General features: G+C 42.4%; 1 protein-coding gene across 1 annotated transcript; it reads right to left on the bottom strand.

Annotated features, from left to right (window-relative positions):
* Positions 1 to 5,183: 5,183 nt before the first annotated feature.
* LOC115681308 (protein CUP-SHAPED COTYLEDON 2) lies at positions 5,184 to 8,034 on the bottom strand. Its single transcript, XM_030605223.2, has 3 exons — positions 7,603 to 8,034; positions 7,249 to 7,532; positions 5,184 to 6,029 (listed from the first exon to the last, which is right to left on the bottom strand). The coding sequence occupies exons 1-3, from the start codon at positions 7,796 to 7,798 to the stop codon at positions 5,430 to 5,432; spliced, it is 1,080 nt and encodes a 359-aa protein (XP_030461083.1). The 5' UTR covers positions 7,799 to 8,034; the 3' UTR covers positions 5,184 to 5,429.
* Positions 8,035 to 18,697: the final 10,663 nt, after the last annotated feature.

Raw genomic sequence — 18,697 nt, 5'->3', positions numbered from 1 at the left:
ATAAAAATATTTTTCGTTTACTTATATCTTTTTATAAATGATTTAAGTGTAAAATGCTTTTCAAATTATTCGTTTTCCGCAAAACAATATCTCCCAAAAGTGCAGCTCGATCTATTTGAGAAATGGGCTTCTATTGGAGGACAAGCCCAGGATATATTGCCGGACAGCCCGTTCAATTTTTCTTTCCTTTTATTTTTTTCTCTCTTTTTTAATAAAAATAATGACAGGAGCAAGGGTTCACTTCTCTAGCATAGTAATTCCACGCTAAAACCAGAACTTTAATATTTTTCCTGAACAATTATAACCCCACCCGTGACCGCAAGTCTTGAGTAGAATGTACATGGACGAGTCGGTCGTAGTAACCTTGTCGAAAAAACTAATCAACGTCTCCATCTTTTCAGGTGGAGCGCTAGCTCTACTTTACACGGGAATCGAAATACCACTTTCTTCTATACTCGGGTTTCACAGCCCTAGTTGTCTATCTAAATGAGGTTTCTGCCCCTAGCGAGGAACCAACTGATGCGGAGGAGGTTAGGATTTGATGAAATGTATATCGAAATTCCTTTGTACCCTTTCATTATATACAACAACTCGAGCAATAGTTCACATAATCATACTAAACCCTAAATAGATGTCACAAAGTTCCGAAGAAGATTTCGGAAGGAATTGATGCGCAAGTGGGATTCTGAACAGTGTTATTTTGGTGGGCCTGGACAGAAAAGTGCTTTCCGTCTCCTTGGCCCAAGCCCACCCGTTTAGGCCCGGACGTTTTACATTGATTATTTGGGCTTTCAGACAGCATCGTTGGTGGGCGGGTCAACTCTTGTCCACATCGCTCGGTGACCGCTCCTACTGTTGGACCATTGACCTCGAGGTGTTCAAGAGTTTGGCCCACTGATCAAGCCCAACTTCCTGCTGTTAAATCTGTTTCGAGTAATGCTAAGGATACCGAGAAAAGGTTTCGCTAGCATAACAGATTTCTGACTCACTGCATATTGTGAATCACAAATTCTTGAAAGAATGAATCCACAGCAATTTATAATTTATTTGTTTATTGTTTTTTTTTTTCAGAACATGATATTAATCTCATAGTAGATTAAGGACAGTCACTTAAGAGAAATGCTCAGAAGATAGTATATCCACCTAATCACACATCCCAAGTGTATGTGGTCAAGCTTAAATAGATTTTGTCAATTTGAAAAATCCTGCACTGGAGGATGTGTGGCCAGGAGGATACGGTCACTTTGTGGAAAGTGACGGTACCATTCTCTAAGTATTGCCTATCACTTAATCATTTCTCTTTACAAAATTACTGAACTAATTGACATGTCACGGCGTCATTGGATGTTGAGCAAGGCTCGTTGGTTCACCCGACTCACTCACTCATTCGAAGGCCCTATGGCACTACTTAATATACTAATCTCGTAGATCAATGCTGCAGTAACCCTAGCATCACTCATCTCCTTTGCCCCCAAATCTTGTGCTGTCATATCCTTTGTTTCAAACTTAATACACAACAGAGAAACAAGAAAACAAGAAAGAAAATGCCCGAGAAGAAGAAGAAAAAGACAGGAAACAAATGCGCGGTGTGCTACCGTACTCTGCCGCTGTAATGAGATGCAAGCAGAAGAGAAGAAAAACATGCGGCCTCGGCCATCATGTCTTGCCCCCGCTGCTGCGTCTTCCATGGCCGTACTTCCTGCGAAGCCATGTTCGAGTGTATTTTGGCGCTTCTTAGGGTGTTTGGTTGGACCGTTTCGTTGTCTTCTCCTCTTCGTGAACACGAACGCGATCAAATCAAAAAGTACAGGTCTTCGTCACCTTTCGAAGATGGAGGGAGATCATTGCATTGCCGATTCACCGGCAGATCTGCCATCCTCCCCTACCTCGTGCTGACCCACACAAGCCAAGCCCGTATCTTGGGTCATGATGATGAACCCGAACTCCACCGCCCCATCCCTACGCGAAACGCGACTCTTCATTCGAAACATCTTCGAACGACGTCTCGCTTTCTTTGACCGAGACAAAACAACACGATCACATGTTTCGCATGGGCTTCTATTGTTGGAGTTGGCGAATACTTGAGAGGCCTTGTTTCTACCGCCAGTGCGCGCGTGAGCTAGGAAGCGAAGTGTTGTCAGACGACATGTGACCCATGCGCGCGGAATCGGGGGTTCGGGCGGCGCCCACACTGGTGCCCATTGCCGGTCAGTGAGCGGGGTTCGGGCGGCGCCCACGGCGAGTCGACGGACGGGCCCCAGCTCCGCCGTGACGGGCGGGGGCTCGAGGCGGCGCCCCCTACCTCAACGGGTTTGGGGCGCCGTATAGTGCGAGATTAAGAGATTTCGTATAGGTTTAGGTTTTGGGCCGTTTGGGGCATATATATATTTTGCTCGTTTTTCTGATCATTGTAACGAGTTTGAGTGGCTGTAAACCTAAAAACATAGTGAAATCTCTTTGCAGGACGTAACCCAAATCGAGGGTGAACCTGGGTAAACTCGTGCATCGTCTATTTTCTCTGTTTTCTGCGTGATCGTTCTGTTTCGGTTCTCGATACGTCCTTTCATCTATCACCTACCCTTTTTGGAAAAAATTGAATTTTTCGGATCGGTAAAAACACTAATTTCCATCCCGAGTCGCGACACGTCACGAACGCAATGAAAGCACCAGAACGACAATGTTTGCAGCAAAGGGCCCCGTCTGCTGATGTTTGCATACGCTGAGCATGTACGATTTAGTGTGCGTGTAGACTGTAGACGCATAAATACACAAAATCTAGATGGACCCTAGAGATTTCCAAAGCTACGTGGTTATAGAACAATTGATGAACTGCGATAACAGCAATAAATCTGTCCCCCACCTAACGAACTACGCATCGTAATTAGCCCCTGGATGAGCTACGGCCTGTCCTCGAGCCTCTCTGCTCTCACGGCCACGCCCAGAGTAGCCTCGACTCGAAAGCAAACCGTCCCACGTACCCGCACATTTCGTGTTTCTCTAGACCACCACATTCAACTGCCTCTCTTCAATGTTTCGAGCATGATATTGAATGATTTGATTTGACGTATACCAAGGCCTACGCCATGCATACGTATCGTTATCAATGCTTGAGTCGACATGTCTATCTGTTTGTGATTTTTGTCTGGCTTGGCAAGTGACATAGAAGAAAGGACAAATAAGATTCCTTACGAGGCCGGAATATCCGACTGTCGTTTTCGATGCGTGACTTAATTGGGTAGTAAGCTTCACCATCCAAGTAAAGGCCATTTGATGCTGTAATTTTCTACAATAAGCTGGGGTGGATAGGGATTTCTGTGTGCTGATTGCTGAGCTCGACCTTGAAAATGGTACTTGGGTTTTCACATTTACAGTAGTTGCTTCTGGAAAAATCTTTTCCATTGCGTAAATGGAGACTGAAATGGAGAAAGAAACGACCAAAAGACCATAATAAATCAGCTGCTTGGACTTAGTCGTGTCAAGAATTTTATTAGGGATGGTCGCAGCAGTTCTAGAAAAATCGCCAGTTGAGAGCCTCAATTTGGGAATTGAACCGGTTCAGGCCGATTCCCGACTTTGTTACCCGTGAATCTACTCGGTTCACCTATGAACTGGTTGGCCCATGCCTGTTTGAGTCGGTTCCGATGTTGAACTATGACTTGGGATCTAAACCGGTTCAGGGCAATTCCCTGCTTTGTTACCCGTGAACCTACTCGGTCCACTTGTGAAGCGGTCAGCTCGTGCCCGTTCGAGTCTGTACCAGCATTAAACTGGACTCGGTGCGCACTCCTTAATGCTATAAAAGGAAAACATGTCGGATGTTCGACATATATAATCTAGAAGCAGTACAGCAGAATAATTGTATGTGGACATGTCCTTATAAATAGTTTTCTCTTTTTCCATTAGAGACCAAAAAAGAGGCAACCGACATGCCCTACTCGTCATCGACGTTACTACGAGAATCTAGCACAATTTAAGACTATTAAGAGATCGCCACTTACCACCATACTCATAACCCATTAGCCTGAGAAGGCTGAGTTCGATACCAACGTGACGAACTTAGTGGAGCTTTAGATATTCGAGAACACATTCAAAAGCAGGATACACAAAACAAGTTCCCTTTCGTGATATCGCATTCAATTTCAAGAGATAGGAGGGGCAGCTGATGTGGTCACACACTATCGGCGTCACCACGAGAATCCCTCACGCCCAAATGTTCAGATTCGAGACTATCAAGTTATCATAACTCATCGCCACTCGTAACCATTAATCTACGATAAACACGGGGCGCGACACCATAACCTCATCGACGTGCTAGAGATCCATGACCTGCCATACGATTACACAACCATTATCGGTTATCTAGCTGTACTCGTCTCTTACCTAAGATAAGGGCTCCTCATTCCTTCAGCAAATGGCTGACTTACAGTTGATCCTTCGCGCCAATGGAATTTAACTCCGAAAAAGTCGAAGACACCATCTCCGTTCAACACACAAGACACGGACACAGACAAAGTTAAGAGTACATTATTGCCAAAACAGTTACAAGCTAGTGTTCTTGGCATGTCCAATTATTGAAACGCAACAGAGACATCTCAAAGGTGCAATAACTCAAAGAGGGCCTATAAATACCAATGTCAGTTCTCGCAGCCAAAACCGCCGTTATGGCATTGCTATCCTTCTTATAGGAGACCGCGAAACGATAGAACGCAGTGACGCACGATTTCTGCATTGATGAGCACACCGAATCGTGAGGAAGCTTTGGAAGCTATCTACAAACGACATTCAATGCCGTAGCTCTTCGCTTAGAGATGTGAAGCATCTTTTTGACACGCGAATCTTATTATGTCCGTGATCAGAAATTTATGATGAGTCATAAATTCATCAAGAAAATGGCAGCTATGGTTGTCCCCCAAGATTCATCTTACGAGGAGAAACATTAACCATAACTTCCCTCCACATGAATCTGAAACTTGCTATATATCTCAAATACAGTGTCATGCGAACCACTTGAAACGGTTCTATACGATGCTGTGATTGCGGACCAATTTCCAGCCTTATTAATTGCAGCCATTAAGAAGTTGAATATCCAATGCAATCGCATAAGTAAAGTCGCATAAGGTTTGGCCCTCTGCACAGGAGCTTGGAAACAGGTCCAGTTTTCAGAGTTAGAAGAGACAAAGATATAATGATGAAGCATGCATAATACATACGGATTCCAACTTGCATAATATAATACTGGGAACTCCAACGTAGTACAGTCTACGTGCTAGCACAACAACAATAATCCCTCAGGGATTAACACTAAGCTACCTAAAAATACCACAATAGCAAACACACTTCCCTAATGATAACTTGACCTTAACAGACAGCTCACATAACACAGATAAAGAAAGTTCAATTAGAAACCCTAGAACGCATGCAGTGCGACATCAGAAGTTCCACATGCAGTCGAGCTCCGATGAGCCCATTCCCATACGGCTACCGAGGGCCACCGCCTTCTGATCATCCAGAGCCGACCAATTCCCCAAAGAGCTTGAAGTCGAGCCGACCAATTCACCGATTCCACCACTAAGATGCTGGTTAGCTGAAAAGAAGTAAGGCAGCTGGAGATTCTCCTGCAGGGACCTCAGGCTCGGGAAAGCCGAGACGCCAATGCTCCTGGAGAGTCGGGCCATTGGGTCAGTCACATTGATCAGGGAAGCCGTGGGAGGAGCCAACTGGAAGCTAGGGTTGCTGCCGAAATTGTGGGTTGCCGAGGAGGCGGCAGCGGCCGTGGAGAAACAGGACACGTGCTCCTTAAGGGTTGAGCTGTCATAAGAGTTGGGGACACGGTCGATGAACGCCGTGGTGGTGGTGGTGGTGGTGTAAGGAGAGGAGTCGAGCAGTGGTGGGAGAGAGACCGAGGGGGAGCCAATTTCTGGGTAGAGGTTCATGTGGGAGGCCAAGCGGGTCTTCTTGCCACCACAAGGGACAGCGACGCCGCAGCCGTTGCTGGACTTCTGGAAAACGCGGGAGATCACCCACTCATCCTGCAAAACTAAAACCATTTACACAGAGAAAAAAGACGACCGTTTTCGGAACTGCATTGGGTACCATTTTGCGCCATAGCACACACATAGTATAAATACAATAGCCATTCTTCAGAGCCAGCCTCTGGTAGTAAGAACACTCTGATCAACCTAGGGTTTTATGGAAATCCAGCTAAAATTTGACGATGATGTTGCCCCATAAGAACCAGAAGATTGACTAATCTTTTACGTTCTTGTTTCTGCACCTACTATTTACCCATTCATAAGATGTGGAGTTAATGATTTCAAAGTTAAAATTTTACTGACAAAGTGTGCTCGGCGAATCGTCCTAGCCCTAACCCGAGTATGATACATCTTTAACAATTCTAACAATTAGAAGCCAATGACTCAAAACAATTTATGTTGATAAAATTACTCAATTCGGTCATCCTACAAAGCTGTTTCCAAACATGACTCCCAACTTACATTAACTTGTCAAATACAGTTTAGAAGTTCTCATTGCTGGTGGCATCACTCTTTGATCTACAATCTATACACGACGTACTCATGTTCATCAATCCGCTTTCCCGAATAAGATCTACACAAACACTGTCATGGAAATGACTATTAGACATCTTTACAAGTGAAATTAATCACTACAGGTTAAAAACAATTGAAATTTTTAGAATAAGCAAATCACTGTCAGCAAAAAGAAAAAAACCTTACAACTCAGAGAGGACATACAAATCCAAAAAAATGCAGCAAAATAAGAATGCCACTCGACACGTTAAGCTTCTTTTTGTTTTTTTTTAATTGTACGACGCTTTAAACTTCAAAACGTGAATAAAATAACCGGGGTTAAGAGGTCAACTCTCAGCGACAAAACAACAAAGTCGCTTAAACCATTTTAACGGCCCAAGACTTAACTCCAGTGAAGTCTCATGCCATGCATACAAACTAGCTGTTCCATACAATGAGCATCTGCTACGTCTTCATGAAAGCAGTTAAAAGGCAAGATAACAGGGTTCGAGAAAGCTTCCAAGCGCAGAGAAAAATGCGACTAACATAATCACTGACACATTAAACCCAAAGAGAAAAACCACTCGGACCGCACAATCAAAACACACCTCGGAGACAGATACGGATAGAGAGAGAGAGAGAGAGAGAGAGAGAGAGAGCAAAACGCCCCCGACAAAACGATACGATGAGTACACGCTGGAAGTGAAAACGAGTAGTATACCTTGGAGGAGCGGGAGAGGAAGGGGTAGGCGAACTTGCCGTCGAGGCGGAACTCGTGCATGACCCAGTTGCTCTTCTCGCCCTTCGGGGCTCGTCCACGGTAGAAGACGAGGGTCTTCTTCATGCCCACCAGCGACCCCGTCTTGCCGCTGTAGATCTCCCGGTCCTTCCCCGTCGCCTTCCAATACCCCGCCTCCGTCGCCCGGTTTGTCCGGAGCCCCGTCGGGTACTTCCGGTCCCGCAGGCTGAAGAAGTACCACTCCTTCTCCCCCATTTTCGCCTTCTCTGCAAGAAACAGCGTCAGGAGACTTGTACGAAAAGAAAGTGCTGGCGCCCTGTGGAGGATTTGTCTTACCGGGAAGCTCCCAGGGCTCGCACTTGTTGAGGTCGACCTCGGCGATTGCTCGTCCGGTGAAGCTGCTGTCAAGGACCTTCTTGAGTAGGTAGTACGTGATGAGCTCCTCGTCGGTGGGGTGGAACCGGAAGCCCGGAGGCAAATGCCCGTCGCCATTGGCGAGGATGTGGTTGTTGAACTGGTGGTAGTTGTCCATGTCGAGACAGTCAAAAGCGAGCGAACACAGCGAAATGACTCGAGTGAACTCGGAGTGTTCAAGAAACCGAAACTAAATAGACCTCACGAAAGACCTAGATTGACCCACGACGCAGAAAGCATGGAAGAAGGGTAAGACCAGGTCACATTCATTCCTGAGCGGACTGCGTGTGGTGTGTTCTGAACTCGCGAGAGGTTCTTGACTAGGGTTTGGTTAAAAAGAAGAGGGAGGGAGGGGGTGGGAGTGTTATTATATGAAGCTGACGAGGAGAGGCGGGATTTGATGAATCGAGAGTGACAGAGAGAGTAAAAATATAAAGACGGGGGTAGAGGGAAGGTTGAGAAAATCTGTGTTGCTCTCTGAGCTGCGTGACCTCTTCTGTCCTCTGCAGCTTCTCTGCCAACACGGCCCTTATCATATCCATAGCTCTCCTCAGAGAGAGAGAGAGAGAGAGAGAGAGAGAGAGATGATGATGTATGTGTCTGAAAGAGAGAGAGAGAGAGAGAGAGATGGAGTGGGCAGTGGGCACACTAGTTTTTGCTGAGAGAATGCGTGCGGGCGTGAGGAAGTGTGCAGGGGGGTATTCCTGTGTCAGTGAAGGAGGAAAAATATAATCATCATTCGTTTATTCATGTATTAATTTGGGTTAGGAACAGAAAGTAGTATTTCCATCTGTGCGTGCGAGCGAGCCTAAACCCAGATGAGCAGACACAGCTTTCTTCTTCTTGATCTTCTGTTTTTTCCCTTTGATTTTCAAGAAAAACTTCAATTTTCACCCCCCCCCCCCCCTAGCTTCTGTGCATGGATCAATAAAAGCTGTTTCGTATCTCAAATATGTCAGCACAGTACAGCATTTTATTTTCGGGAAAGAAACATTACTATCAAGCCGGGGCACATGTGGCAAAAAAATATTTTGCGAAATTGTCGCATTATTGAGATGGATGGAAGAAATAGGTCAATAGCTTCACTATTTATAATGACAATAATGAGGAATTATTTTAGACCTCTGCAGGTTTTGTCGCTCTGACTCCCAATTTTTTTTCCGGCTCGAGTTGAATTCGAGTATCTCCAAGCTTACGTTCGAAAAATTATTTTGTTCACAAAGCTCACAAATCAAATCGAGCAATTGTGTCTTAAAAATTCATTTATAAGTAGTTAGATCGATGAGAAATGTTTGTTTTCCATTCTTTTTCAACTTTTACGTATTTGAGTTCGACCGTGTAAAATTTATTGAAAACGGGCTCAAATTTATTGAAAACTTAATTAAATTGAGCTCGAGAAGTCAAAGTTCGATCGATCTTCAGTAAGCAGTGAGCATTGCATGCTTAACTCAAGTAGACTTTGAAAATTAAATCACGGTTATTCATTTAATTAGATCAGTTATATTTGACACTCAATAAAAATTAAACATATTACTCCTGTATGTCCATTCATAAACTTGAATTAGTTATTTTATAACACTATTCAAGTGAGTATTACAAACTCGTGAAATTAAAACCAAACTAATTGTACGTAATAATCATATTAAGGTTATATCTTAATTATAATTTGTTCGAATTAAATTTGATCGATGAATGGGCAACTCGCTATCCCACTGAGGCCCGATTGGATAAAATGGCAACACGTACAAGGCTGCGCAAGTAATTTCCTTTATCGACTTGGTTCGCTCAACTTGGCGCACTCAGACTCGGCAGATATCTCATAGAAAGAAAAATAGACATAATTCCATGAAAAAAACTCTGGTCCAATCCTAACTCCACCTTGAACTTTTTTTGTTTAATAAAAATCACCAACTTTCACTATAATCCTAAATTTATCAACACATCAGAAAATTTGCCACTAATTTCTTCAAAATTATCAACATCAAGGCTAATTAAAAGTTCACCGATAGAATTTGCGTCTTCATCAACAACCTGTAAAAGCTCATATCGATAATCTTGAAAAAATCTGTGACAAGGAGGCCAATTCGAGATTAGAGAGAAAGTTGAAGATTTTTATTTAGATAAAAAAATTCGGAGCAAAATTGGGATTGGATCTGAAATTGAGAATATATTTTATAGGGAATTAGCCCAAGGAAAAATATAACATTTTTTAAGCACAGGCGTGCCTCAACAAGGACGAATATATAAAGTTTAGTTCCAATTTTGTAGAAAAACTCACATATAAATTCGACATTATCCATGCGGAATTATTGTCAAATGAACATGTTGATTTTGTTTGTTAACTGCTGTCCATTGGATAGTTTTCTCGATCCTTTAGGCTTTATATATAAATTTAATTGTTAAAAAGAAAAGAAACACGAGACCTTATCTCTCTTGCCAAATAAAAAAAAAATTATTTTTTCTTTGGCCAAATGGTTTGAGATTTGGAATGGAAAAATGACGCAAATGGATCATAAACTTTGACATAACCTGCAATGTCAATTCTCTTCTCACGCTGTTGCTATTTACTCTAATGATTATGCACCCGACCGTAATTTGTAATGCCTAATGTGTGCATGGACCCCCTTGAGTTGTATCGTAGCAAAGCAGGCGGTGAAAATCGAAACTTACGATTTACCCACTACGCTTTTGTAGGCTCCGTGCTTAGCCTCTTTTTACTTGTTTTCTTTGCTAAGCTGCAATTCACGGCAAGCGTGTGAAAATCCATGCGACGCGAACATCGTATAGTCTCGTGTTAATTTTGGTATCGTTGGAGAGAGATGTTAGGAGGCGCATGTGTTCTGTTGTTGTTGAGGATGAAGAGTTCGATTCCATCATTAATCTTGTCTTCAGCCAGGAAAACTCGGACATAGAAAGTTCCACACGATCGATGACGCGCGAGATTGAATGTGCAGAATTTGCCTAACTCTTGGTAACTAGCTGCAATGTGTCTCGAGTGGCTTTCGCCGTTGCTTTTACTCTTTAGGTCGTTTCGTTTTATCTTTCGAGAGTTATGAAATTTATGTAATCTCACTAGACATTTGACATCGGGCACTTCTCGAGATCGTCTCTCGAGCGGGAACAGAGAAGAGAAAGGGTAAAAAACAAGGGGGCCAAGAATGATTCTCCATGTTGTCTCGTTTGTCTGATTGATTCCCTCTGCATTTATTCCTCGGTGAAATGGCCGTGGTCGTCAGGGTAAAAAATCGATGGCGGGTTTCCTAATGTTGAAACAAAACAAACCAGGTCACTCCGCCACATCTTTGTCATGCGACCCCTTCCATCCCCTATCAGATATGGCAAAAAGGGTCGATTGCTTTCGACGAAATCATGGCCATCGTCGTCGCTATCTGTCCCACTTCTTCCCCCAAAATCCGGGGCACATCATTAAGAAGCAGGCCACGATGAACGATCGATGGATGGGCAACATGTTGTACATCCATCACCATCGGTTTCGGAAGTAAAAAATAAGCAAATTACGGTCGAAAATTGATTTACAAAACTTGATACTAAGCTTCATTGCGAAGCCGTGGATTTGACGTTGCATGATTCGTGCAAGTACTAGTCTCGCAGAGCAATAAATTGCACGTACTCAAAAGTTCGCCCAGATTTGCCTCAATGTCTACACGAGGAACAGAGTATAGATACGGAAAATGTCGTGCTTAGCAAGACTGATTCGTAAAATTGGTATATTGCTTGAAGTGTCGGGCTGTTTATTTGCATATAGTCCAGTCCCTTAATAGTCTAAAACTTCGTTTAATAAACCAATATTTTTAAGGTAAAAAGCGACCAAAAATTCTAAATTATACTCACTACGACACATATATCCTAAAATTTTTTTTCGCGACATAAAAAATCATAAATTTGTACCCATGTAACACATTTACTCCACGCTTGCACCGATATAACACATTTACCATAAACTTTTTTTTTACGCCAAAAACCCTAAACTCGTAACTGTGCAAAAAATTTAGGGTAAATGTGTCGCATGAGTACAATTTTAGATTTTTTGCGTCATAAAAAATTTAGTTCAGGATCTAGCAAAAAAAAATTAAGGTAAACATGTCACACGGGTATAAGTTTAAGGTTTTTTATGTACGAAATTTCTTTTTGTAATATATATGTGTCATAGTGGATATAGTTTAGGGTTTTTAATGGTTTTTTCCTATTTTTAAATCAATTTTGTGCAGGCATTCACCAGTATCTTTAGTTATTAAGCATTCGCAATCGAGGTTGTTCGCCAAGTCGGTTAGGCGTACTCTCGATTGATTTCGTGCTTCCCTTCAGCGTGAGTTCGAATCCTCAAGCTACTTATCGATCTCAAGAGATGCACATTTATGTATAGCGTAGAGCTCGAGCGGTCTCTACAATGAACGCTCATTAAACTCCCACATTTAGCCTAAATTTTTTTTTGACATAAAAAAATCCTAAACTTATATCTACGTAACACATTTACTCTTTGTCAAGATTCCGTTAAATAATTTTTCAGCTAAAATAAAGCCATTTTTATTTCACCACATGGACGTCTTGCTAATATTATTTGCTTTCTGGCATTTATATATTTAGATTTTTAACGGTTTTCATTTATAGATATTTAATGAAGGGTAAATGTCTAATAAAGGTACAAACTTAAAATTTTTGTGTCATATAAATAAGGATTTTTAGTGGCTTTTGCTCCGTTAACAATTTCAAAAAGACAATTTCAAATCTGTATTATTTCAGTAATTGAAGAAGAAATGATATTGTTTTGGTGCCTCTCTCTCTTTCTCTCTCTCTCTCTCTACTTCTTTTCAATTTTTTAGTACGCTCTTGAGGCATCGAGTCAAAAGTCCCATCCATCCATCAAACCCGTCCATCAAAGAGATTCAGAAGAGGGAGAGAGGAGGAGGAGCGGGGGAAGGGGGTGAGTGATGCTACCGGATTCGGACGCGTCATGCTCGGATTTTGAGGCTTCAGCTTCAACTTCTCCCCCCCACCCCCTGCTCATTTCGCAGGCTTTACATCAAATCACTCTCTCTCTCTCTCTTTCGCCTCCGTTCTCATTCCCCACTAACCTGATCTGCATCTCTCTCTCTCTCTCCCCCCCACAGTCACCTGGGCTTCTTTTCCTGGTTTCCGAGGTGGAGGGGGTGGCCTAGGCTTACCTCAAGAAGCCAGTTTTGCTTAAAATGGCCCCGAGCCCGCCTCCCGATCCCACCCCCATTTTTGGCTAACGTCCTGCTTTACCTTTCCCCCCCCCCCTGGTGATCGTGTAGTTTTGAGCCCGAGCAGCAGCGGCAAAAGAACATTATTCCCTCGTGCATTAAACCCTCCCTCTAATCCCATGTTAATAATTTAATGGGCCCCTAGTAAAAGTTAACGTGCTTGCATGGGGTTCCGGCATATCACCTCTCGTGCAAGAGTCTTTGTTTTCTGAGAAAAACCCTTGCAGCAGAAGGGAAGGAAGGGTGTGTGCCGTGTGCAGGTCTACGCCTGTGATCGAGATGAGTTAAGGTCATCCGTGTGGATATGAGCTGGGAGATCTCCGTGATCCCGTTCTGCAATGTTTAAGTGGTTGCGTGGTTTCGTTCTGCAACTGCAACTAACCCAGCTTTTATACCCTTTGTCAACTTCTTCATGTTAACTTCTGTTCTCATACAAAAATCTGAGCAGATTCAAGACACGGTAGAGAGAGAGAGAGAGAGAGAGAGAGAGAACTGCCTCGTGTTTGGGGGTAAACGAGCCTCCATACCATGATAATTGTCGCATGTTCTTTTAACTAAATACAAGATATAACGTTCGAGATTCCTTCGACGTGGGACTTTTCTTTTTCCTGGAGATAAGCGGGTGGAATAAAAAATTTTCGGACAATTTTATTTGAGTGGAGTGAGTTAAATAAAAGTTACACGAAACTTCGAAAAGGAATAATTTAATTCGAATAAATATATCGAAAATGAGCAGAAATCGGAGGCCCACTCCAACAGCCCCGCCATTCTCAGGTTTGTCTGCCCTTGTCCACCTGTATCTGAGGGCTCATTTAAAACCAATCTTTCTCGGATTCACCGGGGGCAAATTTTGAAAAAAATTGAAGATGCGGTTTCCATTTATATTTCTCACAAGCAGTTATTAAATATAGGAATAATGACATAAATGATCTCTTAATTTTGTCTCGACAAGTAATATAATCCTTGAATTTAAAATTTATCCATTATGATCTATGAAATTTAGCTCAAAGTACAAAGTTATCCTTAAATTCTTAATTTATTATGTTACCCTTGTCATTTTAAATTTAGTCTCTAAATAGTTTTAAAATGTTCAATGTTTTGTTTATTATGATTCATGAAATTTAGCTCAATGTGAAATGTCATTTCTAAACTTTTAATTTGTTTAATATCATCCTTGTCATTTTAAATTTAGTCTCTGAATAGTTTAAAAATATTTTCAAATAATCTAGGAATAACATTAAACAAATTAAAAGTTCAGAAATGACATTACATATTGAGCTAAAGTTTAAAGACCACATTTATGTTACACACTGGACCAAAGTTCAATGATTATTTGTGTCATTTACCCTTAAATATATTTCACAAAAAAGATATTTCACTTTTGAAATAAAAATATTGCACACATCATGAGGACTTCCAATATATTGTGAAATGCAACATTCCCTTGCTTGCTTTTTAGTGAGGTTCTAGGAAGGGAGCATTCGTAAAAGACGAACAAAATCACGATACACGTGATTTCATCTTTATTTATGTCATGTAGACGAGTTATTCGAGATATTAACTACCCTTTAAAGAAAAAAAAATAGGGTTAATACCACATAAAATCATAAACTAGTACACATGTAACAAATTTACTCAAAGTTAATTTTTTGACCACCAAAAATCTCAAATTGGTACATCTGTGATAAAATTACCCTCCGTTAGTTTCCCTTAAATTTTACAGTTAAATTGTCGAGTTGGATGACACGTGACAATTGACAGGTGTACCGGTTTGAGGTTTTACCCTCCGTTTATCGTGGATGTACCAACTTATGGTTTTTCGTGTTATTGATTCAATTCATCGGAAACTAACGGAGGGCAAATTTGTTATATGTGTCCAAATTTGAGATTTTTTTAAGGTCAAAAAATTAGTTTTGAGTATGATTGTTACAAGTGTACCGATTTTGTTATTTTTTATGATATTAATCTAAGAAAATATTCGACTCTTAAAGCATTAACCGCTCGTATAAAAAAAAACAATTCAATTCGCTGAAAATTGCGATTTTTTCTCTTTGGGTTTATCTATTTATCGGGTAACTGCTTTCATCCTTCAGCAGAAAAACCCCCCAAAAATCTTTTCAGACACCAGGGTGAGTCGGAAGGACTTTCCAGTTGACTTTTGCAAATAATGACACGGAGAGATAGAGAGAGAATAACCAAACAGCCCCCTCTTTTTCCTTTTCTCTTTTCCGGGGCAGAAAATTATATATATATATATATAATGGGATTTGGCAGTGAAACAAAAAGTGAAAAGCAGGGTGAGGGAAAGAGCAACGAAAGAAAGGAAAGAAACAAAAAAGGGCTCATGTCTCGAGAGATCGCGCCGTGGATCGCGCGTGACGACAACCTCAAGTCACACCCCCCCCCCCCACCCCTCCCTCCTCCGCCGCCCCGACCCCACCCCCGACATGCGGCCGCTCCCGCCCTTTTCAGGTCGGGCCCCACCTCCGCCGCTCGGGCCCCCACTTCCCTTCGTCGTCGTCGGGGCCCCCCTCCTCCTCCTCCTCCTCCTCCCCGGTCGGCAACCGCCATTTAATTGTGTCTCTCCGGGCATTCAATGGCTCTTCTGAGCCGATGGGAAGCCCCTCTTAAATTGCATGGCCGTGCGCGGCCATACATTTGTTGCGCCAATGCCAAGTACCGAGCAGGGCATGCCGTCACGGGTCCATCCTAGTGGTCCGGTTCCCGATTGAGAGATTCGGGGGAACGAAGTCGCCTCTCGAGGCGGCATCGGCCCGTTCTTTTCTTTTTTTGCGCTCGGTAAATTATCATACTCTTCGTCGCCCGGTGGTGAAGTTGTTAACCGGCAATCGTAGCGGATGAAAGTGTGGAAACACGTCGATGCGTCCTTCAAGAGCCGTTGACATCGAAGGGGTTTTACTATCGCGAGAATCCGCCTCAAGCGGGTATGCTTCGAGTCTATGAGATATTCTCGAAATGCCGCGATCAAATGATTTGTTAGAAAGGCAGTCGATGCATCGCCTTTAGAGTTGCTGACACATGAGACGCGATGATACGTTTATGTGATTAGTCGACTTGTATCGAATTCAGGAGCTAAAAAAAAGTAAAATCACAACCTAATTCCCTGAAAAATCCCAAATTTTAGATCTAGTCTCAACTCTATTCGAATTTTTTTTATCTCGGAAAAAACACAAAACTTTACGTTCAGTCCTAAATCTATCTCAAACTTTTTTTTTAATCTAAAAAAGAACTCCAAACTTTAGGTCCAGTCCCAAAACTGCCTCGAATTTGTTTTGTTTAAAAAAAATCACCATATTTTCATTTTGTTCTCAAATCTACCTCGTGGTCCACTCCCAACTTGGCATGATCGATAACGAATCCATGTTGGTAAGGTGACAGTGAAAATTTATCTTCAAAATGAAACCGTCCCAGAATATGAAATTTAGGAACGACTAACGGCGATTTTTTGACAGGTGGCTAATGGGAGCAGATCTGGGATAATAGTAAAAATTTGTGATCCTTTTCTTAGGCTAAAGAAAAGCTCGGGGTAAATTTAGAACTGGATACAGTTTTTTTTGGAACTGGATGTAAAGAAAAGTTTGGAGCAAAGTTAGAACTAGACTTAAAAGTCGGGTGATTATAGGGAATTAGGACGTAGAATGACCGTATAAACACTAGTTAAAATTTTCAGGGTTAGGCATGCCTTGTCTACGCTGTAAATCTTGGTTTGGTTTTTTTTTCTTGTGGGTTTCTCCTCTTTTCCCTGGCTGTGCGTACTGCGCACCCATCTCCGTACCATCTCTGCAGAGAGCTCTGCGCCAACAATTTGCAGGTGTCGGGTCAGTCCAATAATGGCGATGAAATTATTTCAAAAGGTTGCGCTGGCGGACACGGGCGCCGACCCGAGGAGGTCGACCCCGCGCCGCGCCCGTGCAAAAGAAGGGAGCCACCCGACGAATCCATTCGGGCCCGTTTGCCTAGCGGGTCTCCCTCGTCGGTGGGCTTCCCGATGGACGCTCCGCGGGCCTTCGTTCGCGGAACAAGCAGCCCTTGTCCATGGCCGCTTGCACATGTAACTCGACATTCATCTTCAACCTCCTCCTCGCCCTCGCCTCTGCCCTTCGACGTCGACCGGTCCTTCCGGACCAAGGCGATTCGCGCGGATTGTAGTCGGCCGTCGGATGTTGTCGCGCCGCATGGAAATCGCTTATTGAATCGCACCATGGTTTGACCGCACCACAATCGAAGATCGAGCACTCAATCGAACGATGGAACTTTTATCGTCGAAAATGATAAATATGGTTGTCCGTCAATCCATCTCATCTCCACGCTACGAAAGAACGGTAAAAAAAAAAATAAAAACGAAATTGGCTTACGCAACATTCGTGCCTCGTTAAATAGCGTCGAATTTCATTATGAACCGATTAGGACGTGAAAATTTCAAGACCACCAAATTTCTTATGCTAAGAGCAATAAGTGTTTTCTTATGAATCCTTTGTTATCTTGCATTTCTTATTATCCAGTCTACTAAAATAGGAGTGATCAATTTTATGATGGGTGAGTTCCTATTCATCGATTCCTATCCTAGAACTAGAAATCGGACCGGACATGGTCGGTTCCTAGTCTACGGACCAGGAACCAAATATGTTCACCCTTAAACCGGACCGAGACTGGTAGTCCGGTCCAATTCGGTTCTTGGATTATCCCGAGAATCAGCAGTATTATTATTATTTTTTTGAAAGCTGTTTTATTTTCTTTCTCAAAATTTGTTAAATATTTTAAAAGTTATTTTAGTGTATGATGAAATTACTAATCAAATGGAACGTATTAGTAAAAGAGGAGATTACTCCCATAAATATTTTGTACTTTTTGCCCTTGCTGAATAATAATAATAATAATAATATCTGAATCGGTTCCATCGTTCGATTTGGTTCCTGGAACTAGAGACTGGATCGGGAATCGGACCGATTCCTACGGGAACCAACCATAATCATCCGGTCCAGTTTCTGAATTAGACGTGGACCTATGCACACCCTATATTAAAGAACATTCAACGCATCAATTGTGGAATAACAGGATTTGACCTAATGAACAGAGAGAAGGCCGGAATACATCTCCATCACCGCCCCCGGGGACAACATTCATCAATTGTCCATGTCAATCACTTGTAACTCGACATTCATCTTCAATCTCCTCGCCGCTACTCTTCAACGTAGAACGGTCCTTTTGGACCGAGTGATTCGCGTGATTGTAGTTGGCGTCGGATGTTGTTACTTGTCACGCTACGGGGAAATGGCTTATTAAACTGTACCATGATTTGACTGCACAACCATCAAAGATTAAGAACCCCATGGGACGAGCTGATTTCATGTAAGTCTATTTGTGCACGTCACTTCCATTTTATAATTCTCGAGGTTGAAGTGGACTTGTCACGGTTAAAGATCGAAGATATCGACCTTCAATGATGGAATTTTGATCATTGAATCTAAAAGCCTATATTATTGATTGTCGCGTTATCTTCCTGCAACAAAACAATCGTTCTCTCTTGGTCGAACCGGTTCATTTTTGCACAACGAAAGGATGAAAAACAGAAAATGAAAATAGTTTACACGTTCGTGCCACGTAAAATATCAATGAATTTTGTTACGAATCAACCACGCGTGAAAATTTCAAGACCACCGGATTTCTTATGCTAAGAGCAACCCGTGTTTTCTTATGAATCCTTCGTCATCGGGCTACTAAAATGGGGGTGATTGGTTTCAAGGTGGGTCAGT

Source organism: Syzygium oleosum, unplaced genomic scaffold (assembly GCF_021117445.2).
Source record: "Syzygium oleosum isolate NSW1041296 unplaced genomic scaffold, Sole_v2.1 Sole_v2.13, whole genome shotgun sequence".
Classification (NCBI taxonomy): Eukaryota; Viridiplantae; Streptophyta; class Magnoliopsida; order Myrtales; family Myrtaceae; genus Syzygium; species Syzygium oleosum.
Note: the sequence above shows the minus strand (reverse complement) of the source record. Positions and strands in the feature narration are given on the sequence as shown.